The sequence below is a fragment of the Cladophialophora psammophila genome (genome assembly GCF_000585535.1).
Source record: "Cladophialophora psammophila CBS 110553 chromosome Unknown aczJe-supercont1.7, whole genome shotgun sequence".
NCBI classification, from domain to species: domain Eukaryota; kingdom Fungi; phylum Ascomycota; class Eurotiomycetes; order Chaetothyriales; family Herpotrichiellaceae; genus Cladophialophora; species Cladophialophora psammophila.
In genome coordinates this window covers 1,497,868-1,522,635 of record NW_006912928.1, presented here as the reverse complement: position 1 = coordinate 1,522,635, position 24,768 = coordinate 1,497,868, and the positions used below count along the sequence as shown (strand labels likewise).

Here is a 24,768-nt window from a genome sequence, read left to right as displayed (position 1 = left end):
GGGGGGGGGTTAGTAGATCATGGTATCATAACCTCAGTGAGAAACAACAGAGAAAACTAAGGGATGGAGACGAGGGAAGGCTGAAGGCCCCTGCGCGTCACCCGCTCTGATAGCACTGGAAGCCATGGGCATCGATTGAGGGCGGCCATATTACAACGCCGGTGCTGTTCGCCTCTTGAAAATGAACGAGAAGTCGACTTACCAGGCCCAAGACTTCCAACGCAATTGATATCTTGATGCCGTTCGGAGTCGCTGCCGTGTACAATGTGATCGTCGGCCTCGCTGTTGTATCAGCCATTGCGCGCTTTGCATTGGGTTCCTGGTGGCCGTTAATTGCTTTGCTTTCGCGCAGTCCCGATGTCAATACTGCATCAGCCGAGAGCCATCTGCGTTGCATTTGTTCCCATTAGGGGACGATATATTACCGTCTCCGTTCGCTCCACCGATCCGTTTACCACTGAAATGGTGGACCAAAGCCATCCACAAACTATCAGCATGCTTCAGCCGGCGAGATGGCAGTCTGGACCGACTGCGACTCGTCCTGCTTTGTTCACGATGACAAATTACGACACGTCTACGCCAGCATCTGGAATTTCCCTCGACAAAGCGTCTCCAGCATGATTCAGCAGTATCTGTACCGAGTAGTTTTGGTGGAGCTATGTCGAACCGTACCACCAGTAGGATAGCCTGGCAAGCCTGAGAAGATGCTCTTACCTGATATGGTCTGTTGCATGATGTATGTTTTGAGTCTATTGGATCCGCCAGTTCAACTCGTCGGATCAATAGGAAAACGCGGGCCAGGGTGCTTGTGTGAAACAGGTATCGTCTATCTCTCCGTTGGTGTTTGGTTGAAACTTTAATCCATGTGGCTCGATGCACGATCCGTGTGGACTGCTTGTAAATCCAGGACAGAGCACTTGTTTTAGTCATCTAGAAATTTGCAATGTCCATGTAGCTCTGGAGTTTGGCTTCGCATCAGTGATCGAAACACTCCAACAACGATGGCAGATTTCAAATTTACAGCCTAGGTATTGTCTGGCATAGAACCACAATTGCTATGCTTTCCATCGCGCCGCTCGTCGCATGTTCATGATACTGCGTATGCTGCTATCATGTCTCAACAGATCATACTGTACGATCTGCCAACTCGGGCGCCACGACGATGCTGGTCTCTCAACCCATGGAAGAGTGAGAATGTTCCCCAAACGCCCTCCCATTGTGAGATAGACTTAACAAAGCTCCACAGCTCGAATGCTCCTGAACTACAAACGACTGAATTATCAGACAGTGTGGGTAGAGTATCCTGACGTCGAGGCTCTGATCAAGCCACAGTAAGCGGCCATTGCTCCACCCGGTGTCGTGCTCGTGGTAAAGCATGAACATATGCTGAAGCACGTCTTCGATTGCAGTCTGCCCCCGAATGCTGACGGCATACCCTACACAATCCCTACCATTCAAATGCCTAGCGGCGAATGGGTTATGGACTCAAGAAAGATTGCAGAGCGTCTTGAGCAGTTGTACCCCAGAGCCAGCGTTGAACATAGCAACAGATCCCTATTTGGCCGAAATCAAAGATCTGGCCAACAGGATTGCAAAGATTGTCTCTCCGGACTTCATCCCCAAGATTGCAAACCGCGTCCTCGGCGATGAAAGCTTGGGATACTGGCATCGAACTAGGGAGGAGTGGTTCGGAGGCCAAAAGCTGGATAAAGTGGTGGTTGAAAAAGGCGGAACGCAGGTCTATCAAGAGGCCGGACCACTAGTCATGCGCGTGACAGAACTCTTGGTCAGTAATCCTGCCGGTCCGTATTTTCAGGGCCGAGTTGTCAGCTATGCAGACTTTATCTGGGCTAGCTTATTGCATTTCTTCGAGAATTTGGCCGATGACTCTTTTGAAATGTTGATAGGCTCAAAGCCAACTTGTCACGTTGCGCTGCTTGAAGCTTGTCGGCTGTGGTTGGCAAGGAATGACCATTAACTGCCGACCACAATTGCGAATGGCAAGCTTCATGGTCCTGCATAGCGCTGTGCTTATTCACAGCACTTGTCCTTCGTCCGGATTTTGGCTTTGAGAAAGTGGCGTGTCCAAGTCCATGTTGAAGAAAGTCTGGAAGTCATTGAAGGACGCGTCGAAATTTGGGAAGTCCACCTCTGGTCCAATAGTCCAATCCAATAGTGATGCTGGTGATGTGGAAGGTGGTGCTACTCGCTGCCCCGAAGCAGTTGTGGAAGTCTTGGTCTCATTTTGTTCGATTTTCTCCAAGAGCGCAGTGATCTTCTGCGAGGCTGTCCGGGCGAATGCGACGGCTTCCTTATAAGAGTCAAAGACCTCCATTGCACTCTTTATCTCCTGGATGATATTTATTGGGGGTTTCAGTTTTGGTCCAAGTCGTTGTTGTGCAGAACGAGAGCTTGCGTAGAGAAGGAGAGTTACCAGTGCATTCCACAGGTATGCCATGGCATGAAAAAGGGCGCCTTGCAGGGTTCCACTGGTCCGGACTCCTACGTAGACCGACCGAACGGTAAGGCTAACAATGTCGGCGGCGACGTGAATGCAGGTTGTTGCGAGCTCCTGTAATTCCTCCGCTACCGCCTCTTTCCTTCTGCTCTTTTGAACCAATAGATTGAGGAAAACCCGATATAATAGCAGCCGCATGTGAAGGAATCGGAGCCTCGCAACTAGGCCATGTGGCTCTTTCGCCCATGTGCAGTCATGGAACCAACTGTTGAACCAAATTTCATATGCCCTATCCGCCCTCCGAAGTGCATCCCCGCGGTCAGCGACGCTTGCGTGTTTGAAAGAAAGAGAGTAGACATGGTTGTAGGCATCCCAAGTCACGTAAGCAAATTGACGCATTCGTTCCACGTACTGCAGGTCGACCGGGGATGTCTCCAAGTTGAAAGACTTGATATCAACCTCTCCAACCTCGACGGCACAGGGGCGACCTAGAAATGCCACCATTTCTCTTTCGTACGTAAATAAGCACCAGAAAGTTGAGCACCATCCGATAATATGGGGTGTTTGCTCTGTTTGCTTGGGGTCGAATCTCAAATCTCTGTGAAGGCCAATGCCATAGCCAATACGTGATGCGACACCCAGCACCGTATACGCTTCATGAAGCCGGTGCTCATTGCTCAGCCAGAGAAATGCGAGCAACAGACTGTTGACAGCAGATATATCGCCTCCCATGAATGGCACGTCGCTCAGAGTCGACTTGGCAAGTTGAAAACATGCCTCTCCATGTTGCGGTGAAGCTAATGCCCTTTTCCGCACGTCTTCATCCGGATCAATCAGACTATATTGATGCCCAAGAGCGATCGCCATATACATGACCGCAGTCCAGTACTCGTATCCCTTACCCTCCGTGGGCAGGCCGTTCCAGTAATCTGCGCAGGAGTCGACAAGCAGCTTTCGATTGAGAATTGGGAAAATGCGGTGAGCAGTCTGGAAGTATCGATGTACATATTCGTTCGCGACCGACTCGGGCGGTAGAAGCGCCCCGGAAGCTTTGCCGAAGGACAAAGTCGAGCCACCGCCTAACCATAACTGAGCCCTATTTTCGGGAGAGTATATGTCTGGTGCGCCGTTTCCTGGGTCCTGATTTTCGTTTGCATCGGCCTCAGACGTCTGGACAGCCTCGATCATCACATTGACCGATGAGCCGCCGTAGAATTCGGGATGTCTCGGTGCAGTTCTCAGTTGGTTAATCCCTCGCAACGCGTGAACCATATCATCGTCTGGTTTGTTAGCAGTTCCCACCAGCACGTCGGTGCTGTACAGCAGGGCAGCGCCATCGTTGTCCGTAGCCGAGCCAAACCCTTCATATAAACGTAGGCGTTCTTCGAGATAGGCAATCCTCCTGACAGTTACATTAGTAAGCGCTGTTCAAAGGACGGGGGGCGATAGAAGCGGAGGGAAACTAGATTGTGTTTCTTATGACGATAAATTCGCGACGACTTACTTGACGGCTTTTGCAAGTGTCAATCGTTCAGAAGGATGAGCCACACCCTCATACGTACAATGGAGATTCTCGTCTTGACAAGCTCCGCATGGACTGCGGGCGTCGCACTTTGGTAACTCAGTCAGCAAGGCTTCGATCTCAACATGCCCGGGCTTTCTAATGTTGTTCGCTCAGAACATCCCTGCGTTTAGAGGTTGCCAGGAGCCTGACAGCCACCCGAGACTCCAACGGCAATTCCAACAGCGTTGTACTCGAAACCATTTTGCAGCCAAATTCAGCGGCAAATTTGGACAAGGGTAGAGGCAGCGAAATGACGTACCTTTCTCCGCAAAGCTCTGCAATGATTACATGCTTGCTCTGATCGGATTCTCTTCTTCGCGAGCTTCACCGTTGAAGCCGAGGGCGAGTCATATACTCTCTTGCGATTGAGAGTTCCGGCGTTGCTGGACATCGAAAAACATAGTCTAAAGTCGAGTAGAAGAGAGTTTGCAAAGGAAGTTAAAGAGAGAGAGGGCAAGTTGGTTTGAGAATGGCCTGTATTTTAGAGAAAAGATCGCGTGGAAGGGGGAGGCTAACGGCGTCTTTCGCAAAGCTCACACCCCCGTATCTACAGTAGTCCATCAGGCACTTGCCGCCTATCATTCCGTACCTACTGGGGCGTGGGAGCACTGGAACAAACCTAAATTCGCAGTCTGGGCCCGCCTAAACAGCCTAAAAACGCAGGTGATTACAATAGCTGACCATTGTGCAATTACTGGTTATTTTTCATTGAACGCAACCATCATCTAGACCAGAGCATATCCTAACAAAACCCGTGTCGGACCTCGTCTTGCTAGGGAAATCACATAGTTGCATATCTCATATTGAACGGCTCGCGTATGGCCGTACTTCCCGGTGGAACGGTATCGATCACGGCGACGGCGATACTTCTTCGTGGGCATAACCTGTATCTTTGATTTCAAGCTGATGCCTCTTTTCACTGGCGTCGGCGAGCATTTCAGTAGCCTCGCCATTCTTGACAAACAGTCCGTCGATCTCTTCCAAAGACAGTCCTTTTGTCTCAGGATAGAACAGCCAGACTGAAAAAGTCAGCTATGTTCGACCATTCATGGATCTCCACATACCAACTGGCAATTGGATGAAGGTCATGACGATGAAGATAATGTAGAATTTCCAACCTAGATTCGCGATTCCAATCGGCGCAATCTTGACTGGAAATGTTTAAGCACCCGCTCGCTTGAAGGGGGACGTCAACTTACCTGTAACGAAGGCAAAGGTCCAGTTCGAAAATGCTGAATGGAGGTGGTCAGCAGGATCTGGGGGAAAGAATCAAAAGACATACCGTTCAAAGCACCACCGACATGTCGGTATCGGACTGGCACCAATTCTGGACCGTAAACCCAAGCTCTAGAACGATAGTCAGCGATGTCCAACAGCACATAGAAGCAAAAACAAAGTTACGTCGAGAGCCAGCTCCAACCGAAAGCGAACATGATTGCACAAGTTGCACCAAAGGCAACCCACAACTGAGCTTTGCCGCCATTCTTAACCATGATCATGTACAAAATATAGAGCACAAACATGGGGACGGTGCCGGAAATTAGTAGCTTCTTGCGGCCAATTCTGTCGATGAGGAAGACGCCTAGGATAGATCCCAGGAGGAAGGCAATTGAGACAATACCGCCGAGGATGAGAGCTAAGCCATTTTCGATGCCCAAGGTGATAAATATCGAAGAGCTGTAGTAGACCACGATTTGTGTCTTCCCTGGTTAACATATAGTTTGAACGTCGGGTTAGATCGACTCACCCCTGTCATCTCTTGTAGCACCTGAATCACAACGACCAATATCAGCCTCTTCAGGATTTGATCACCCGACCGGTTGAGCAAGATGTCCTTGATACTGGCTTTTCCCAGGCTGTTCTCCATTTCGATCGCGGCCAGAATCTCTGCTGCCTCGGCTTGCACAATCGGACTTTCGATAGGTTGAGCTTTCAAGGCTGATAGCACGACATTGCCCTCTTCAACACGATCCTTGAAGTACAAATAACGTGGACCTATTGTTTCCAGCAAGTTAGTATCCTTTATTGAAAGTTGGAACGGAATCTAAGACAAATGACTTATGCCCGGCAATGTTTTTGATACGACAGAAGTCCGACAGATTGATGAGAACTCGGTGGGAGTCAGAAAACTTACTCTCTGGTAAGAAGGGCAGACCGGCTAGCGTGAACAGCACGAAAACAATCTGAAACGCAATGGGAAACCGCCAAACGACCTGGCCGTGGAGATGGAAGAAACCATAATTGATCCAATATGCGATCTCGGAGCGTCCGTTAAAAAAAATGCATCCCTCCTAGGAGTGGGTGCTACTTACCACGATGCCCAAGATGGCAGTGGTCAGTTGAGTCGCGATGAGCTTTCCACGGTGTTCGCTTTTTGCAGTTTCTGCTACCCAAGTTGGGACGATCGCTGTGTTAACTCCGTTGCCAATGCCAGTGATTATGCGAGCCACAATGATCTGCGCAACAGAATAGCTTGATGCCTGGAGTGCCGCTCCTATAATTGTGACAATGCAGCCGAAGGTGATCGCGGCCCTGCGGCCATATCTGCCACCCCAGATTGCAGCAGCAAGACATCCGACCATATTCTATGTTCGTTAGCGTCCAGAAGCACTTTCAAGCCGAAATCTCGCGCAGTGTTCCGGAGACTCACCCCAATGTCATAGATCGAGACAACTGTCGACAATGTGTCGGGATCATCAGGAGAAATCCCCAGAGCTCCAAGGAAGTCGCTCCCAGAGATAATCGAGCCCAGGACTCCCTGGTCGTAGCCGAAGAGTAGGAAGGCGCTGCCTGCACATAATGTGATGGCCCAGGACAGAGAGTGGCCTTCAAGACGAAGAAACGGTGTTCTTGCGTTCGCCATATCTGTAACGGATTGTTGTTTAGTGAGCGTGTTGGAAGGAGCGTCACTGCTGCGGTGGCCGTGAAAGGAATGGCTCTTTATACATGAGGTCCGAAGGGGACCTGTCCGGCAATGAAGCTGGTTGACCTTCATCCCCTTGATGTATAGACCCGTCAAGTTTTCATTAAGTTTTGGGGCTGTCAGCCACGGTTGGTGTACAGTTCGCATTGATACCACACCTTGTGCCGAGAGAATTCCAGCCTGACAGTTGCGGAGGCTCCACACGTATGGCTGGCGGGCTACGACGTGCGGAGCTCATTTCAAGTGCATATCAGTGTCTCCCAAAGCTCGCATTCCATTTCTTTGCACGTTGATCAACGTGAGTTCCGCCACAATGGTACATCAAAACTGGCAGTAAAGAACGGAGGCCCATGGGGAACCCCACACTTTGGTCCAAACTCAATTTTGAGCATTATCCAGTAGGATAACCTGGGTAGCCTGATTATCCGTTGTTTCTCTCATCTGCAGAGGTGGGTTTTGGATTTGAGACAGCCACAAAGCAGTCCAACCGTAGCAATGGTGAGTCTGGAATCTAGGACGAGACCTAATTGCGCACGAGTTAGTGTGTTATTCCCGAGCCATATTCGACCAAAGCCCATAAAAGTCTAAGAACCCACGACTGCCCTCGGAAGTGTCATGGTATAGCATCGTCGATTCTAAACTCAGTTGTCATGGGTTCAATGTCAATTCCTGCGCTTTCTTCAGTCGACCATCCTCTTTCCTATCCTAAGCCCCTCGAGCGTCAGAGAAAATACTTCAAGCTCGATCAAAATGAGAAGATACTAGCCAAGTCGGATAGACTCTCGGAACAAAAGTACTCCCCTTTAGTCGTGCAGAAGACTCCCCAAGACAAGATGTTATACTTGTACGAGCGACAACGCATTGTTGATCTGTGCAACACTTATGCATATACGCTGGATTCGACCATGATGGACTTGAAAGTGGCTGAAGACTGGGCGAACCTCTTCACCGAAGATTGCGTGGTAACATACCCATTTGGCACGCATCATGGAAGAGAAGGCCTCGCAAAATTCGGCATGATTGCTGAGTCCCGCTTTAAGCGTATGCTCGTATGTCCCTCGGCACTATTTGACTCCTCGCACATTCTGATCCGCCAGTAATAGCATATTGCGACCAATTTTACCATCTTTTTTGATTCTGATGATATCGCTCATGGCCGGTATGCTTGCTTCGCAACACATGGCAGAAGCGAGCATGATTTGTCCGAGCATTTCATGGAAGGAGGTTATTATTATTCGTCTTTCAGGAGAGTACCCAGTGACTCCGGTGACATCTGGAAGTTCACCAATCTTACCTTGGAGATGATCTGGACGTTGGGAGACTCAATAGGCTTGAATGAGCCGCATGAGAAACAGACCACACACAAACATTTATAGACTGCCATCGGGCTCAATATACGAGGGGTATGATTTCTAGAGACATCAGATGGATCAGACCTAGCCATCGACACTCTTTCAAGGAGAGCGATTCGACGACGGGTTGAAGTTTTCTTATATTTTTGCTGCTAAAACACTATCAAATGTTTTGGTATTTCTCTACACTATCTACTTGCCTTTTACTAACTATACTAGGAGGTAAATTATTATAGAAATTGCTATACTAGCCTTTTTATAGCTAGAAACACTCGTTAAGCACAGCGTAGGCGAAATAAAGGTCTCTATGCTGGCCTAGTTTATACCGGCCACCTAAGTAGAACGTTTGTCTTCTCACTATTCATATTTGATTCTTTCGTTCTTCTCCCTCTTAGGCCGGTGGTAGGAGGAAGTGTGTCGTCGTACTCGCTTGTTGCTTAAGTGCCGTATAGCCCCCTGCAAACGAACTGAGCCGGTCTAGGTAGTGCAAGACACTGTTTGACAACCTGGGCCGGATGGCAAAAGGAACAGGCAGGAACAAGGGAGTAAAAATACTATTACTAACTCCATATACCGTGATACAGTACAAACATGGCCCAAACGGCAGTGGAGTCAAGCCAGCCAGGCAGCCAGGCACCAAGCGCTAATGATGATACACTCTTAACTCCGTGACCATGATATGCGCGTGCGCGTGTGTGCAACAAGCTTTTGCCATGACGCCTTCAGTCGTTGCCTCGTGAAAGGAAATGGCGAAACGAACGTCATAAAGACAACGTCCTGGATCCAATGTCGTCCTATGTATTTGTCTCGATTGCCTCGGGGAGGAAAGTCAATACCGTACGCTTCCTAACAGCCATAGACAACTTCCAAAGGTACGGTACCAAAGGGGTCAGTTCTCACCCTTCTATGATGTCGAAAGGGTCACGACTGTGCTCGAGTCCTGCTCAGTTCCTGCCGGGGGTTCGGTAGAATTCGGATCTGGAACTGCCGCCCGCGACCCTGGTGTGGTGCTTGTCGCGGCCGGGACTGGCGTTGCTGCTCTAGCCTCGGATTTGGCTAATTCTGCAATGGCTGGCACGGAGGCACTTCCGTCCGATGGTTCTGGAGCTGTTGCATTTCTATCCGAAGGCTCTGGCGCCGGTGCGGAAGGCGCACGGGAACTCCTCTCAGTTTGGCGTTGTGATGGAGATTGAGTAGATTGGGCCGTAGCCTGAGTCTCGGCACGTGGTTCGACGCGAGAGACAGAGCTGGAATCAGGGATGGTGTGAGGTTGAGAGGGGCCAAGATATGATCTGACCCTCATTGTAACAGGGTCCATTGGGTCTATAGGACTGGGAACAAAGCCGTATGTTGGTGATGGGTTCGATCGAGGCCGCTGTTGCCCAAGTGGAGGCAGAGGTTGCGAATGGTAGTGATATGCATCAGGATGGGTCGCGCCTGGAGCGGTCCCTGGCGAAGGGTTGGGAAAGGGCAGACTGGATGACCCTCCAGGTGGATAAGGATAAGGGTAATGATAGGGATGAGGAGTGTAGCTCCATTGTAGGGAAGCCGAGGGGTATGGGAAATGCGGCGGAGGGAAGTATGTATTAGGTGGGAGAGAAGGATAAGCCGTGGCCAGGGGCGGAGGCCGTGGCCCCTGTGGTACCTCGGGCAGAGCACTCGACCTTCCCGGGTCTGTAGGTACTCTTGCCGGCTGTTGCTTTTCAGCTTCCAGATCGCGAATTTTTTGCTCGGCCTGCTCTAGCCTTGCTCGCAGCTCTAATTCGGTCGAAGATACCGATGTCACTGTTAGGCCACCGCTCGGAGGAATCACGTCTGCCGGAGCTGCCGTAGCGGAAGGAGCCGCAAGGGTCGCTGTAACGACAAGAGCAGTCTGAGACCTTTTTGGGGCGGGCTTTCGTTTCTGTGAGTCCGCGATGTTCCAAATAAATGTGCCGGGAACCGTTTTCTTCTTGCGTCTGTTTCCGCTTTCGGGACCAGGGTCCTTGACGACGTCGGTGGTTGGTGGTTCTGTTGTATCTGGCCCAGACTCATCTTCTTCAAGCCTGCCCAGAAAATCGAATAACGGCGCCAAACTATTTTCTCTTTGTGGTGCGGTTGACCCATCGTCTGCCTGCGGGACTGGCTCGGTAGCAGACCTCTTGGGTCTTGGGGGTTTAGATTCATCTGACTTTCTCCTTTTATGTTTCGGGAGCTTTTCTGGATGAAAGATTTCTAGTAGACGCTTGCGCTTTGAGCCGTTGCGAGGATTGGGAGCCCTTTCTTCGAAGGTCTTGTGGAGAGGAATGTGTTTGTAGTGGAGTTCCATCTTGTTCTTTGTCACGGAGAATTTGATAGAGATCAACCCGTGGCAATCGTAAACTGGTTTGCGAACCTTGACACCAGCTTTGATCTTAGAAACGCCCTCGTTAGCAGCCCGGCCCTTGTTGAGCACGGAATCATTGCAATCTGGGGTGGTAATCAGCTGTTGAAAACTTGTGCCAGGAAGAACCTGTTTTTGGTACAAAGTGCCGTGGTGAGGAGACTCACAGTATGAAAATCTGCTTGCTTGGTCTTCTCGACTGATCCAGTGATTGTGGAAGCTGTAGCGATATCCATCCACGTTTTGACATGTTTCGACGAGTGTTTTGCTGATACCTTTCTGCATGATCACCCGTTCCTTGGGGTCTTCGATCGTGTGCAAAGCGTCGATGACGGTGATTGCGGTCTTGTTGAATAAGCTGTACGTATACGGCGTCCTTTTTTCACCTAGATCTCCTTTCCCAAGGGGCTCCCTCGCAGCCACCATAAAGGCGGCGGTGACAGGGAAGTCAAATTCCAGAGTGGTGTGTTCACGGTCAGTGGCCGGGTCCGCCAGATGCTCCTTTAGCTGGGCTTCTAGATCTTCCAATCTCTGACACTGGATGACTATGGATTTTGCCAACGGATCTTTTGCGTGACGACCCTACAGACCTTATTAGCACACACTGATTTATGCCAAGTCCGGTGATAAAGGGCTCGTCTATCCTGTTAAGTATGCCAGGCTGGACGGGCACTTACACGTGGACGCCTCGGACGCGTTTTGCCATCGCTGCCCGGCACCATTCCGACAACGCCGTGTGAGGCATCTTCGTGAAGGTCACTTGTATCGCCGTCTTGGGATTGAGGCAATTGCACGGGAGCGTCATCTGATGGGTCGAGAACTTGTGGCGAATCCATTGCGAGAACAGCTTGGAAGATACCGGTACGACGATTCGGATTAAGTGTCTTTTGCAGGTCGCAATAGAGACAAGTTGGACGGACCAGAGAGGGCAAGGGAGGGATTCTCCAAGGATGCCCTCCCCGTTCTAACCCCTGCCAAGAACGCAGATCCCATATTCTCCATTGGCTCATTTTTTTCACCGCATTGTTTGACGATAACAGCTTCTCTTTCCCACTGCGCCGCAATCTCTTGATGTCAGGAAGAGTAACCTCGTTATTCCTAAGACCCCGGAACTGCTTACAGCCCAAACTGAGACTTGTCTTCCAATACTCAAGTCGTGGTGCGGCCATGGCTGCCTCTGCCCCAACGGACGAGCCAAGACCCATTGTATTCTCCGGGCCTTCGGGCACTGGCAAAAGTACCCTTATAAAGCAACTCTTTGCGAAACATCCCGATCTCTTCGGCTTCAGCGTCTCCCATACTACTCGAAAGCCGCGACCTGGCGAGGAAGATGGCGTTCACTATCACTTCATCACCCCCGACAAATTCGAGTCAATGATAGCAGAAAATGCCTTTGAGGAGCACGCCAGGTTCGGAGGTAACTACTACGGCTCCTCGAGGAAGGCTGTCCAAGACGTCGCCGAGGGGAAAGGCAAGAGCATCGATGGCAACACAGCTCCTGGCAAGAGGATATGTATATTTGACATTGAGATGGAAGGCGTCAAGCAGTTGAAGAAGAGCCAGCTGAATCCGAGGATCTGCTTCATCCAACCACCCAGCATCGAGGTTCTGGAACAAAGACTGCGTGGCCGCGGCGACACCAGCGAAGACGCAATTCAAAAGCGTCTGGCCCAGGCCAAAAATGAGATGGAGTATTGTAAGACCGAGGGCAAGAACGACAAGGTCATAATCAATGACGACCTGGATGCCACATTCAAGGAACTTGACGAATGGGTGATGAAAGATCTTGCTACAGGTGCCTCAGCTTGATTCGACAAGCGGCAAGGGAGGAAAACGTTTGTACACGGAGTTTGCATACGGAAACCACAGCGATGATGAAGAGTCATGAGAATTAGTTTATACCCCAGCTCAAAAGACGAAAGGCCCGCTCTCTGCATAGACGCTACATTAGAATAAAGTTTCAGGTGACAAGAAAAGGATATGGCAATCGCTCAAGCTCAACCATTGCTTTTGTCAAATCCATCCCCATCCCCCTCCCCCTTGCTTGGATGCTTCATATGTGCAAATCTCCTAATATCCGTTCATCGTCATGCGTTGTGAGCCCCTGCTCAATTCTCGGTCAGCCGCAGGACTGATTGGTCTGCTGCCAGCCATGCCGCTTGCAGCGCTGCTCTCCTTCAGAGCCAACAATTGCTTGGCTCTGAAGGTCTCGTAGTGGATCTGGCTGGTGGTTTCGATGAGGTCCTGGAGGTGAGTGCGAGTAAGGAAGTTTCGAAGGTACACAAATTCGCAGTGATTCTCGTCCTCGACGTTGATGATGCCCCATTTGTTCTGTCGGCCGCGAACTTGCTTGCCATTAACAATAATCGACTTCTCGCTGCCGACAACTGCAAACGGGATGATGTCCTTGATGGTGGCGTTGGTGGCTCTTTCCTCATCATCCAGCTCTTCGTTGTCATACGGGTACATCTTCAGGTTATGGAAAGCAAACTCTTCCTTGATCCGCTCCTTGAAAGCTCTGCGTTCCTCAAGGGTGAGGGAATCCGCCTTGGCAATGACGGGGACCACGTTGACGACGTCAGAGAGCTTCTTCAGAACCACAATGTCAATGGGTTTCAGAGCATGGCCAGAGGGCTGGATAAAGAAGAGGCAGCAATGGATGCGGGTGTCTTGAATGTAGCGTTCTCGCTGAGCAGTCAGTTCTTTTCGGAGGTAGGCAGAGTGCTGGTCTTTGATGTATTTCACGATGGGATCCCAGCTAGAGAAAGTCAGTCACATGTCTGCTAAGTCTCCATCAACAGTGATGGATGGGCAACACCTACCAACGATCGTTATTGACCAGATCACCATAGCCAGGGGTATCGACAATGTTCAATCGTAGCCTCACGCCATTCTCTTCAATGACTGCAAACTGATCAGTGGCATGTTTCCATCACAGCTGAGGATAGATTGACTGACTGTGCGAGACGGTTTGGATTTCTGTAGTGGATCGTGTTGGTTCATCCGGTCGAAGGCGGCCTTTCGAGTCGATGAGGTGGCTCGCAAAGATCGTGTTAATGAGGGTTGATTTCCCCAGTCCAGTTTGGCCTGAAGACAGTGAGCATTTGAGCCCATATGAGTCTTCGACAACCCTTACCAACACAGATAACGTTGAATTGGAAACCTCTCTTCAACAGCTTCTTCTCGATCTGTTGGGTGATGGAATCGAAACCCACATGTGAACGTGGGAAAACCGCGTTCGGTTGATTCATTGCCATAGTCATCGTGTCTGCCCGACTGTAGAGACTTCAAGGATCCTAATGCGATGAACAGAACGAGCCTGGGTCGACGCACAGATGGAGGTAAGATGGATGAAAGGAATGGGTTGTGCACGAGAAAAAGAGGGAGTTGCGACTGCCTGCAAGGAAACAATTTCCCCAGACGATCTTGCCAGCATTGAAAGAAGGACCCCCTTTTCGTCTCGTGCCAAGGGCAAAAGGGACAAGGGGGCGTCACTTCAAGGAAGGCTAAACTGGCGCGTACCGGTTTTGTCGCTGCTCTGTGCATTGTCCCTGGTTCAGTAGACGCTAACCAGGAGGAGCTAGCTTTGCGAATGCGAAGCTCGCCAAAGATTCTCGTGAAGCATCCATCTACAGAGTTACAACAGCTCTTTACAGAGACGCAGCAGTGCCGCAACTATGGCCCTGGCTGCTGCATTCAACAGTCCTCAGCTTTCACAGATCTTCCTTCGGAGGGGCACAGGCACTCTGTCAGCCTCGGTTCCAGCATGGCTATTTCGAAACCTCATCTCCGCTTCCATCGCAATACCCTCAATCGCAACAAGTATCCCCGGACTCATTTCAGACATTTGGGAGGGGATCCTGCGGGCGGTTCCCAAGAAGAAGACGTCACATATGAAAAAGAGACATCGACAACTGGCTGGGAAGGCCCTGAAGGATGTAAAAGCCGTCAACCAATGCCCCGGCTGCGGGAGGCCGAAGAAGGCTCATACGTTGTGTCCATATTGTGTTGCAGGATAGTCTAGCACACCCGATGACTGTTAAATATACTAACTGAGGCCCCAGAAATCTATGAAAGTTGGAAACAACGAGATGCAGAAGCGAGCGAAACAGCCAAGGCGTCAGAGCAGACCAAAAGTTAAAGGGATTGAAGAGCAACTTCCGAGTGGAGAGAGAGAAGGGGACAATGCATGTATGGCTGGTGCATGATCGAGTCCATGCGTTCTCCGCGCTTCAGCACAAAGGAGCAGCGCGCATGCCAGCCTCAGAGATGCTCTTTCTATTGCCACTTCTCCCTTTCAAATCCAATCCCACCAAGCACCATTTGGCACAGATGGCATCAAATGCTGGAATGCCCTAAAGACTGGAGCCTTCAACAGAACTATGAATTCAACCGGGATAAAACGTGATCGAAGTTGGACATGAACAACGCCTTGCGCGCAACACACAGTGGAGAGGGCCTTTTTGTGTGCTTCGGGGAAGGTCGAGCTGAGAAGAGGCAGTTCAAAATGGTGCGCGATAAGCTAAGTTTGAGGCATGGTATAGAAGGAGGTGGTATCTGATCTCTGTGGCTCCTACAATATGGTTGCACTTGGGTCGCATTGTCAACGTGTGGAACTCTGTAAAATTACGTCATTTCAAATGATATTTGTACAATGTCAACAAGAAGCACCCTGGGTTTAACCTACATTGCAGTTTGAGTCTCTGTCTCTTCCTTTATGCTATTCTGATCAACTCGCTCTATTGAAGTTGGTGTACGATGCATCGGCGTATTCGACATGGTCAGTAACCAGATACTCTTTGTGCGTGGGGTTGTGTCAACTGACATTGGGTTAAGTCAAAACAGTATCTCGCCTTGCATTCAATCGATGAGGGTAATATCTATCCCCTCAATGCCCTCGAAATCCGCGACTAACATTACATTGTACAGCCCACGCCACAGATATTTTTGCCCTCGCCGTAACTCGGACCCAAATCCTCACAGGCTCCGGCGAATCCTCGATTAAAATCCACTCTGCTACCGAAGATGGCTTTCCCATTGCTCAGGTGCTGAAAGACGCGCATAAGCTCGGTTGCCACCACATTAGCACGGACCGCGAGACTGGCACGAGAGCAGTGAGCGTCGGCTTTGGTGGTGAGGCCAGAGTATGGAAATACGAGGAGGGAAAGTGGAAGGACGATGGGGATATTGATGTCGGTCCAAAGAAGAAAGCAGGGGAGGTTTGGGCTGTGTCTTTGTCCACTGATGGAAAGTTCGTCGCCGGCACAACTCAGGACGGGCGAGTGAATGTATGGAATCTGGAAGATGCCGCGAGCCGAGAGAAGATCAGGGACTTTGAGACGAAAGGAAGCTTCGGCATGTCTGTCGACATGGTAAGGATCTCACTACTTGGCAGCAATTGGGTCGGCTGGCAACGAGACAAGCATACTGACGCGCCGTTCTTCACGAGGAAAGTCACCAGATGGTCGATTCATTGCCAGCGGCCACGAGTCCGGGGGAATCTATCTGTTCTCCACCGCCACCTCGCGCCTGCTGCACTCGCTTCCTGGACTCATCAAACCCGTGCGTGCCGTCAAATTTTCTCCCGGTTCCACTCTACTTGCAGCAGCAGGTGACGCACGAATCATCTCCCTCTATGATCCTACGTCGGGCGAGCAGGTTGCCAATCTTAGTGGACATGCAGCGTGGATCACGGACCTTGACTGGAATCACAGTGGTCAGTACATCTTGAGTGGAGGTCTGGATGGTAAGCTTAAAGTGTGGGATATCGAGCGAAGAGTTTGTGTTGCGACACATGGCGAGAGCGACAAAGGTCTATGGTGCGTTAAGTGGCTACCTAAGGGTGAGACCAGTGTTGAGAGACAGAAGGCCGAAAGGTTTGTCACTGTGGGAAGTAATAAGGCTATCGCCATCTACCGGGAAGCCACAGGTGGATAAAGGAACTGGGCGAAAGGCGATTCTGAGGAACTATCTATTGATGGAGTCGAGAGACTCCGATCTCACTCGACGCAAATCAGTGAGCTGAACCCCGCAGATCTGATGGTCGGGGTCTTTTCAGGGACAGCAAACGCCGCTGTATGCCGCCTTCTCGCCTATTGGAACGTATATGGCTGCCAGACATCATCATAATCAATGGTGGTAAGCAAACAGGAGAGCAGAACATCAGTTGCGCCCTAAACTTCAGGTGTTCACTGAGAAGATGGAACGCAATTGTCGAAGGCCTCTACCAAGGTCATGGGTATGCAGACCGTCCGATGGTATGAAAGGAAAGGGCATTCGGAAACTGGGACCAATCAGCTAGGATGTAGACCAGCTAGACACATTACCCACGATCTCCTATCCTGAGCATTGATTTTTCCCGTACGACGCGCATGGTCTGCATGAGCTGACGCGCCTGACACTACAGCCTTGCCAAGCACCACAGCCTTGCAGGCGACTCCACTCTGATTAAAATATTTCAATCGAGCCTTTGAGCTTTCTCTTCTTCCTCCTCCAATTTATTGTCAAGGCACTCAATATACCCTTGTTGAATGCATTTCTCCTCCCATTGCGTCCACACATTCCCGAGCTGCCGAGATTATATGACAATGCCTTTCTAATCCAACTCCGCTTGATTCTTGCTGGTAGTCTGGCAGAATCGTGGTGGTGAATGGTTCGCTTCTGGCTGACAATATTCACTACGGGAACTTCTATAGAGTGTTCTGCCTCACCCTCTCTCAGCGTCACCAAGGACGCTTTAAAATATCCAGACTATTAAAGAAACCTCTTTCTTGCCTTTGCCTGTCTTCTTTCTTCCCTTCTTTCTCTCTCAGGACCTTCCTGCCATCGACCATCCTCCCTTCAGGTCGGTCCTTTTCTCAGGAACAACCTGAGCTGGTAACATCTACTATATACTACACTCATTCCTCCCCTGTCCCGCCCTTGCACATTATTCGGCTGACTCGTTCAACTTTTGGTCAATTCGAAATTTCATTTCACCTCAAACTGCGTGTCATCAGTGAACTGAGGCAGGGTGAGCTGGTAAGTAAGCCACGGCACTTTCGAAGCTTCGTCCTGCTCCACCTCTTCTGGTTTTCCATAGCGGATGTTGTCAAAATCATGCCGAGATTGACAGTCTCAAAGGAGAATTCTCCTCTCGTGTTACACTTTGATCCGTGCCTGATTGGGATAACATACCTTTCTGGTCAGGCAAAATAGATCTGAGTGCGTCAAATGAGGAGAGACATTCCATATTTTGCTGTTGGAAAGCCAAAGTGAGAGAGGAACGAGACTCGAGAACCCCAGCGGTCTTAGGTCGACAGACCTTGTGTCTGAGAGATATCTCAGATTTACCATACTCCTGTACAAATCGAAGTCAACTGATTTGCTTCTACTTCGGCTTCACTTTCTTTCAGCACCTGTAGTAGTACATTTTGTCCCATCGTTGCTCGAACATAGTCTCTCGGTTGTGGTGACCAGCGCGGCGGAATCGTGTTCCCGTAATCCTCCTGGCACGAGTTCATGAACACAGGTACAGTATGCAAAATAATGCACTCCAGAGATGGTTGAACAGCCTCACTGCCAGCGTCTGTAGCCCGTGTCCTTGGTCGCCATACCGCCAATATCCCCACGAGCCGTGCTCGACGTTTGAACATAGTAGTTTCATACGTTGTAGCAGGGCGACCGCGCCAAAAGCTCACTGTCGGGTTCTACATGCCGCCCCAAGATTATCAGCACATCCTTCCTAAACCACGCAATATTCTGGTTGTATGAATTCCGTTTTGCCTTTGTCACAGCTGCTTCCTCTTCTCGTCCTCCTCCGCTCTCTTTCCGAACCCATAGGCAAGACTTCCACCAACCAAATTCACCAGACACAATCCCATTGTGGCGCCTCGAATGATGCCCCTCGCGCCGAATTTATTCATGAAACCCATTCTTCTCCTCCCAGCCAGAACCAAATAGGTACCACTCAGCGCAGCTGTCGTTCCCGCGCTGTCGATCTTGAAGCCTTGCAAGTTGAGATAAGTCGAAAAGAGTAACAAAGGTGGAAATAGCATGGGAAGGGGTTGAAATGGTCGGGCATGCTGTGCAAAGATGAGCGTAGCGAGAAGAGCTGGAGGAACAGGATTCTCTGTTAGGAGCGTAAGCAGGTAAACTGGGAAAGTAGTCAATCGCAATGCGAACGTTGGAGGACTGTGGTGGCTACGGACCTCCCCATTTTTTGGCAGTGACAACCAGAGACTCTTTTGCTTGTTCTTGTTTTCGAGGGTCAGCCATTTTGAATGTCTACAGCACTGAGTGGCGTCTCAGCATATTTCATTCCGTAGTGAATGCCGTTGTTGTGGCCTCAAGCTTGTGGAGAGCTGAAGTTTTGGTGAAAGCACGAGGCAAGCCAACGTCATTTCTGGCTGCCGTTCGGCAACGGCGCCTCTGGTTACTGCAACCCACCCACCATTTACTCGGCGCGGACTTGTGATTTCACTTTTGAACACCTTTGCCGCAAAACATTGCACCCCTCCTAAACCCTAGCGACATTCAAAAGCCTGCCTGAATCGGATACTCCGATTTTTTTTAATTCTCTCTGCCCGAACAAGGGCTGCGTCCGAACTCCTAAGCCCCTTTCATCCTGCGGTATGTCCGCGACAGCTTCTGGCTCCGATGCCAGGGCAAACGGCTCTGCCCATAACCGAGAACACAATCAAGGGAACCAAGAGCGAAAATGGACCCCTCAACAGAAGGCCGAAGTGATAAGAATACGGAGATGTAGTCCCACAGCTTTCTACGAGATCCTGGCGATCGAGAAAACAGCAAGCGACGGAGAGATTAAAAAGGCCTACCGAAAAATCAGTTTGTTGACACATCCGGATAAAAATGGATTTGAGGGTGCCGATGAGGCGTTCAAGAGTTAGACCACTTGAATACCCTTCAAGGCTATGATGCTGATGATCATTAGTGGTCTCTCGCGCATTCCAAATACTGTCAGACGCCGACAAGAAGTCGAAGTACGATCAGTTCGGTGGCGACCCCGATAGCCGCTTTTCCAGCAGTGGTGCTGCAAGCGCAGGAGCGAGTCCCTTTAGTGGCTTTGCGCGATCACCTGGCAGAGGGCCCATGTATGAAGACGAGATATCGCCGGAGGAATTGTTCAACAGGTTCTTCGGCGGTGGCATGGGACCTGGGTTCCAGTTTGGTAAGACGCCCACCCCCGACCCGACGTCCGATACTGCTGTAGAAACTGTACTGATCTGGAACAACAGGCGGCGGCTTCGGGGGTCCTCAGTTCGTCTTTAATATGGGCGGCGGTCCTGGATTCACAGTACATCGCATGGGAGGCGGCAGACCGCGAGGCAGGCCGAGAGATGCTCAGTCGGACACTGCACCGACAGGCCTTTCAGCGTTGACACAACTATTACCGCTACTACTGCTCTTTGTTCTTCCGCTGCTGTCATCGTTCTTTACGGGGTCCTCCAATTCCGGTCCGCATGTTCGATACGATTCCCCCGTTTCGCCACACACGATGCATCGAGTGACACCCAGGTACAACATTGATTATTTCTTGAATCCGGCGGAGGTAGAGGGATATACATCAAGACAGTTCAGCGCCCTAGATCAACGGGCGGAGGTGGATTATGTCTCAACTTTGAAGTATCAATGCGAAAATGAGGTACAGCGGCAGCGGCACGAGATCAACGAAGCAACGGGTCTTTTCTTTACAGATGAGAACAGGTTAAAGAGGGCCAGGGAAATGACAATGCCCGGCTGCCGCCGGTTGGATGAGTTGAAAGTAAATCGGCAGTACTAGTTATGGGTTTGGAATGTCGTATGATTGCTTTTTCGTGATTGCTTGCAAGAATGCATTTTTTTTGTTTGGTGTTGGGGGCGCCCATATTGGCCAGGCCAGTGGAAGGCCGTAAGAGAACGGCATAGCTTGTTGAAAATGTCTGCCATTCTATGGAATGAAGGGACTGTTTCTTCGAATTTCCAATGTTGATCGCCTTAGTACCAAAAACAACGTTCATCGGCAGGCAGGCCAAAGTTGGGGAAGCCAGGCAGCCCACTAGCCAGGGCGCAACCACCGGGGGCAGCAAGAGCAGGCAGCCGGAGTGCTGAGGACTGCTTTGCGCGGGGGGGCGCGCCGCCCCGGAGGCTGTAGTATCTCCGAGCCACTGATTCTAGTGTCTTCGAAATAGCATCGACGTCAACGTGAACCCCAAGTTGTCCGCCTTCGCGCAACCTCACTGGAACATCCTCTGCGACATTCTGCTATCTACAACCACCACAGCCATGGCGGATCCTTCGATGGACTCGGATAAGGTGCGTGTGATGCTCACGCATCAAGATCTTCTAACATCGATTAGATCCGCAATAAGAGACTTGCAAAATTACAGCAGTCACAGCCGCAGCAGTCGCAAGATGCCGCCGCCGCTTCTTCAACTCCAACCCAAGATGGCCCCGAGTCAACGCCATCATCGCGACCAGAGACGCCCCAACTCAACAACCCTGACCCTCCAACGCCGGCCGGGTCATCAACGCCATCCGGCAGCAACACGAAAGACCCGTCACCTCCACCTACGACTCGGATACGAATCACCCCCGCGAATGTCACTCCTCAGAAGCGAGAGATGGACGGCTTGGAAAGGCCAAGTTCACGACAAAGTTTCAGGCCGAATGAGACTATCGAACAGTGGGAAGACCGTACCTTGAGGAATATATTTCGTCTCAGTCTAGACCCTGACCAGACAAAGGACATGCATGGTCAAGAGCTCCATGTTCTCCCACAGCTTAGAGAAGAGTTGGAGGCTGAAGGTAAGCCAACGCTGTTGAATACCGACCTTCTAGAGCAGGCCATCATGGAAGCCGGTGCGGATCTGAGAAAGTCGACTCCGCACGACTGGCTGTTCGGCTGCTGGAAAAGAATCACGAGGATGAGCAAGGCTGTCAAGGACCGGACGCCCGAGAACAAGAAATGGACCATCATATCGGAGGCTAGGAGACTCTGCATGAGCTGGTGCATCTTGTCCGTGACGACACCTGATGTTTTCGGCGTAGACTACGATGGTGTCGCTGCGCTGGCGGACCACCTCCTGGCCGATCCAGACGAGGATGCAGGCGTTTGTCATGATTTCCTCGCAGAAGTCATCACAAGGTTCGAAGAGGATGAAACAATCAAGGAGGCATTTGTTGGGGCTGTTGAGAACCTAAGCCGCCGCCTTGCCAAACTGTCCATGGATTCCGACTACCGACGCTACACTGCCATGCTGCGACATCTCATTAGATACAAGCCTGTGGCTGTGGCGATCACGCAGTCGAAAATCTTCGTCGACAAGTCAGTATCAGCTGCGCAGCTGGAGGTTGCCACTCTTCTTGGGCCCTTTTTCCAGTTATCGCCGCTGCAAGCGGAAACGACGAAGCAGTACTTCTCAGGGCCGAAGACGATGGACCCAGGAAGGATTCGAAACTCTCAGCAATCGCTTCAAATGTCTTTGAGGTCCCATCAGGCTGAACTCTTTGATATCATCAATACATTGGTGCGCGCCTCTCCCGACGCACGAGAACGCGTTCTGGACTGGTTTGCTCTTGTGGTCAACTCGAATCACAAACGCCGCGCCATGCGCGTGGACAAAGCGACTGTTTCGAGTGACGGCTTCATGATCAATGTCACCACGATCTTGGATCAACTATGTGAGCCTTTTATGGATGCACAGTTCTCCAAGATTGACCGAGTCGACATCGACTATCTCCGAAGGCATCCACGTGTTGACATCAAGGAGGAAACCAAGATCAACGCTGATCAAGAGCACTCCGACGAGTTCTATAAGGACCAGCTCGAAGGTACCAACAACTTCATCTCAGAATGCTTTTTCCTCGCTGTAGCTTCTCATTACTATGGGAGTGAAGCTGCCCGAAATATGCTGAAGGACATGGACCGAGATCTGAAGCACATGGCTAAACAAATCGAGCAATTTGAAACAGAACGACACAAATACGTCAACAACCCTGCGCAGCTGGCAATGTTCGAGAATGCACTCAAGAGATACAAAGATCAGCACGATAAGGGCTTGTCCTACAAATATGCTGTGCAGGGCGTACTATTGGATGAAATTGCGCAGACTCGTTCCATGCAGTTCATGCGATTCGTGACTGTCTGGATCCTTCGTCAAGTCTCTCCTCATCGCCAGTTTCCTAAGCAGAAATTGACGCTCCCTCTCCCACCCGAGCAACCGGAGACCTTCAAGAATCTTCCTGAATATTTCTTGGATGTTATCAGCGGTAATTTTGGATTCATCATGTACAACATGCCGCAGGTGATCTCCTCGACGCAATCAGACGAGCTGATAATGCTTTGCATTACCTTTTTGCGCAACTCCGAATACATCAAAAACCCATATTTGAAAGCATCCTTGGTGACAATTCTCTTTCGAGGAACATGGTCCTGGCGTCAAGGCGGGCGGGGAATTCTTGCAGATCAATACAACAGCATGCCATTTGCGACTGAGCACCTTCTGCACTCTTTGATGAAATTCTTTATTGAGGCAGAGTTCATGGGCGGTCACGGTCAATTCTTCGACAAATTCAATGTGCGCTTCGAGATTTTCCAGATCATCAAGTGTATCTGGCCGAATTCTGTGTACCGCGATAACTTGCTTAGGGAGGCCAAAGTCAACATGGAGTTCTTTGTGAGGTTTGTCAACCTGCTCTTGAATGATGTGACGTTCGTGCTGGATGAATCTTTTACGGCCTTTCATACAATCTACGACATTTCGAAAGAACTATCACTTGCTGGCTCGTCGCTAGACCAACAGCAACGGCAGGAAAAAGAAGAGGCATTGGAAGCGGCAAAGAGCAAGGCGAAGTCATACATGCAACTGACCAATGAGACGGTGGCAATGTTGAAGCTCTTCACCGAAGCTCTCGCTGACGCCTTCACAATGCCCGAAATCGTTCAGCGGTTAGCGGACATGTTGGATTACAACCTTGATGCGATGGTCGGACCAAAATCCACAACCCTCAGAGTCGAAAATTTGCAGGAATATAATTTCAACCCGAAGGCTTTGCTGAGTGAGATTGTTGACGTCTACCTCAATCTGAGCGAGAAGGAAAATTTCATTCTTGCTGTTGCCCGTGATGGTCGATCATACAAGCCCGACAACTTCGCTAATGCCGGAAACATCATGCGCAAATTCGTCCTCAAGGCCCCCGAAGAACTTAATAGGTGGCAGCGTCTCACGGAGAAGTTTGCTAAGGCAAAGGCAGAGGATGAAGCTGCAGACGCGGACTTGGGAGAGATTCCTGACGAGTTTTTGGATCCGTTGATGTTCACGCTTATGGAAGATCCTGTGAGGCTGCCCGTGTCAAAGATTGTTATTGACCGGAGCACAATCCGGAGCCATCTGCTGAGTGATCCCCACGATCCGTTCAATAGAGTGCCGCTGAAGATCGAGGACGTTATTCCTGGTAAGTCCCCCCTCGTTTTCATGAAATTAAACGATATATATCCTTAACGCATCAACCCCATTCCACCTTGTTCCGGTTGATGATGCTGACGGTAATCTGCAGCGACCGAGGTGAAAGAACAGATCCAGAAGTTCAAGGAAGAAAGAATTGGCGTTCGGCGCAAGGACTTTGTCGAGACAGTCAAAACGGAAACCGGTGGCAATGCGGACGGTGAGGCAATGGACCTGAGTCAGTGATCAAACCGTCCACTCCTTCAGCCACTGAAGGAGAAATGTTGCAGCCTTGTGCCCGTTGTGCAATCCTAAAGGTGTGGGGCAGGATCGATGCACGAGAGCGGGATGACACGGTAGACCACAATCATGAAAGACGGCATCAAGCTTCTCACATGCGTGGCCCCCAAAGGAAATACAGTGACAGCCCTGCAACACTAATAACACCATAGCGGATGATACTTGGAGGACGTACGGAATATTGTATATGGGAATGCGAGGAGAGGTATTTCTTCCTCGACTGCTTAGTCCTCCCCGTACCAAATAGCTCGTCTGAGCCGACACGAAAACTTCGGGCGCGACGTACAACTTAGATGCCGAATGCCAGGCCTTGCTGCTTCATCGAGAGAAAGAAAGGCAAATTCCAGAAAGTATAAGGCACAAGGCATTTGGCGAAATAGGTGGC

At 50.4% G+C, this 24,768-nt stretch overlaps 12 protein-coding genes across 12 annotated transcripts in view; 6 read left to right on the top strand and 6 right to left on the bottom strand.

Moving 5' to 3' along the window:
- A1O5_05577 (glutathione S-transferase) overlaps positions 1-298 on the bottom strand; it is a gene marked incomplete at both ends in the record, with an annotated part of 1,031 nt that extends 733 nt beyond the window's left edge. Inside the window, one exon of the mRNA XM_007746176.1 lies at positions 203-298. Coding sequence (XP_007744366.1) covers positions 203-298 — 96 coding nt within the window. The remainder of the gene's footprint in view (positions 1-202) is intronic.
- Positions 299-1,112: 814 nt separating this feature from the next.
- Positions 1,113-1,978, top strand: A1O5_05576 (uncharacterized protein; the record flags this gene model as incomplete). Its single annotated transcript, XM_007746175.1, has 3 exons — positions 1,113-1,188; positions 1,247-1,331; positions 1,393-1,978. 3 exons carry the CDS (start codon positions 1,113-1,115, stop codon positions 1,976-1,978), a joined length of 747 nt encoding a protein of 248 aa, XP_007744365.1.
- Positions 1,979-2,035: 57 nt separating this feature from the next.
- On the bottom strand, positions 2,036-3,730 carry A1O5_05575 (uncharacterized protein; the record flags this gene model as incomplete). Its single annotated transcript, XM_007746174.1, has 1 exon — positions 2,036-3,730. The coding sequence occupies one exon, from the start codon at positions 3,728-3,730 to the stop codon at positions 2,036-2,038; it is 1,695 nt and encodes a 564-aa protein (XP_007744364.1).
- Positions 3,731-4,871: 1,141 nt separating this feature from the next.
- A1O5_05574 (uncharacterized protein) lies at positions 4,872-6,885 on the bottom strand (the record flags this gene model as incomplete). Its single annotated transcript, XM_007746173.1, has 9 exons — positions 4,872-5,041; positions 5,087-5,173; positions 5,222-5,254; positions 5,305-5,369; positions 5,424-5,722; positions 5,770-6,017; positions 6,157-6,280; positions 6,335-6,607; positions 6,673-6,885. 9 exons carry the CDS (start codon positions 6,883-6,885, stop codon positions 4,872-4,874), a joined length of 1,512 nt encoding a protein of 503 aa, XP_007744363.1.
- Positions 6,886-7,604: 719 nt separating this feature from the next.
- A1O5_05573 (uncharacterized protein) lies at positions 7,605-8,321 on the top strand (the record flags this gene model as incomplete). Its single annotated transcript, XM_007746172.1, has 2 exons — positions 7,605-7,994; positions 8,049-8,321. 2 exons carry the CDS (start codon positions 7,605-7,607, stop codon positions 8,319-8,321), a joined length of 663 nt encoding a protein of 220 aa, XP_007744362.1.
- An 880-nt stretch (positions 8,322-9,201) lies between these two features.
- On the bottom strand, positions 9,202-11,495 carry A1O5_05572 (uncharacterized protein; the record flags this gene model as incomplete). Its single annotated transcript, XM_007746171.1, has 3 exons — positions 9,202-10,745; positions 10,827-11,241; positions 11,337-11,495. 3 exons carry the CDS (start codon positions 11,493-11,495, stop codon positions 9,202-9,204), a joined length of 2,118 nt encoding a protein of 705 aa, XP_007744361.1.
- Positions 11,496-11,826: 331 nt separating this feature from the next.
- A1O5_05571 (guanylate kinase) lies at positions 11,827-12,468 on the top strand (the record flags this gene model as incomplete). Its single annotated transcript, XM_007746170.1, has 1 exon — positions 11,827-12,468. The coding sequence occupies one exon, from the start codon at positions 11,827-11,829 to the stop codon at positions 12,466-12,468; it is 642 nt and encodes a 213-aa protein (XP_007744360.1).
- A 261-nt stretch (positions 12,469-12,729) lies between these two features.
- Positions 12,730-13,922, bottom strand: A1O5_05570 (septin like spn2; the record flags this gene model as incomplete). Its single annotated transcript, XM_007746169.1, has 4 exons — positions 12,730-13,417; positions 13,482-13,563; positions 13,618-13,746; positions 13,796-13,922. 4 exons carry the CDS (start codon positions 13,920-13,922, stop codon positions 12,730-12,732), a joined length of 1,026 nt encoding a protein of 341 aa, XP_007744359.1.
- A 1,514-nt stretch (positions 13,923-15,436) lies between these two features.
- A1O5_05569 (uncharacterized protein) lies at positions 15,437-16,596 on the top strand (the record flags this gene model as incomplete). Its single annotated transcript, XM_007746168.1, has 3 exons — positions 15,437-15,464; positions 15,589-16,031; positions 16,114-16,596. 3 exons carry the CDS (start codon positions 15,437-15,439, stop codon positions 16,594-16,596), a joined length of 954 nt encoding a protein of 317 aa, XP_007744358.1.
- Positions 16,597-18,428: 1,832 nt separating this feature from the next.
- A1O5_05568 (uncharacterized protein) lies at positions 18,429-18,915 on the bottom strand (the record flags this gene model as incomplete). The annotated part of the gene is made up of 2 exons (XM_007746167.1): positions 18,429-18,793; positions 18,849-18,915. 2 exons carry the CDS (start codon positions 18,913-18,915, stop codon positions 18,429-18,431), a joined length of 432 nt encoding a protein of 143 aa, XP_007744357.1.
- A 356-nt stretch (positions 18,916-19,271) lies between these two features.
- Positions 19,272-20,440, top strand: A1O5_05567 (uncharacterized protein; the record flags this gene model as incomplete). Its single annotated transcript, XM_007746166.1, has 3 exons — positions 19,272-19,542; positions 19,592-19,828; positions 19,896-20,440. 3 exons carry the CDS (start codon positions 19,272-19,274, stop codon positions 20,438-20,440), a joined length of 1,053 nt encoding a protein of 350 aa, XP_007744356.1.
- Positions 20,441-20,922: 482 nt separating this feature from the next.
- On the top strand, positions 20,923-24,329 carry A1O5_05566 (ubiquitin conjugation factor E4 B; the record flags this gene model as incomplete). The annotated part of the gene is made up of 3 exons (XM_007746165.1): positions 20,923-20,952; positions 20,997-24,093; positions 24,196-24,329. The coding sequence occupies 3 exons, from the start codon at positions 20,923-20,925 to the stop codon at positions 24,327-24,329; spliced, it is 3,261 nt and encodes a 1,086-aa protein (XP_007744355.1).
- Positions 24,330-24,768: the final 439 nt, after the last annotated feature.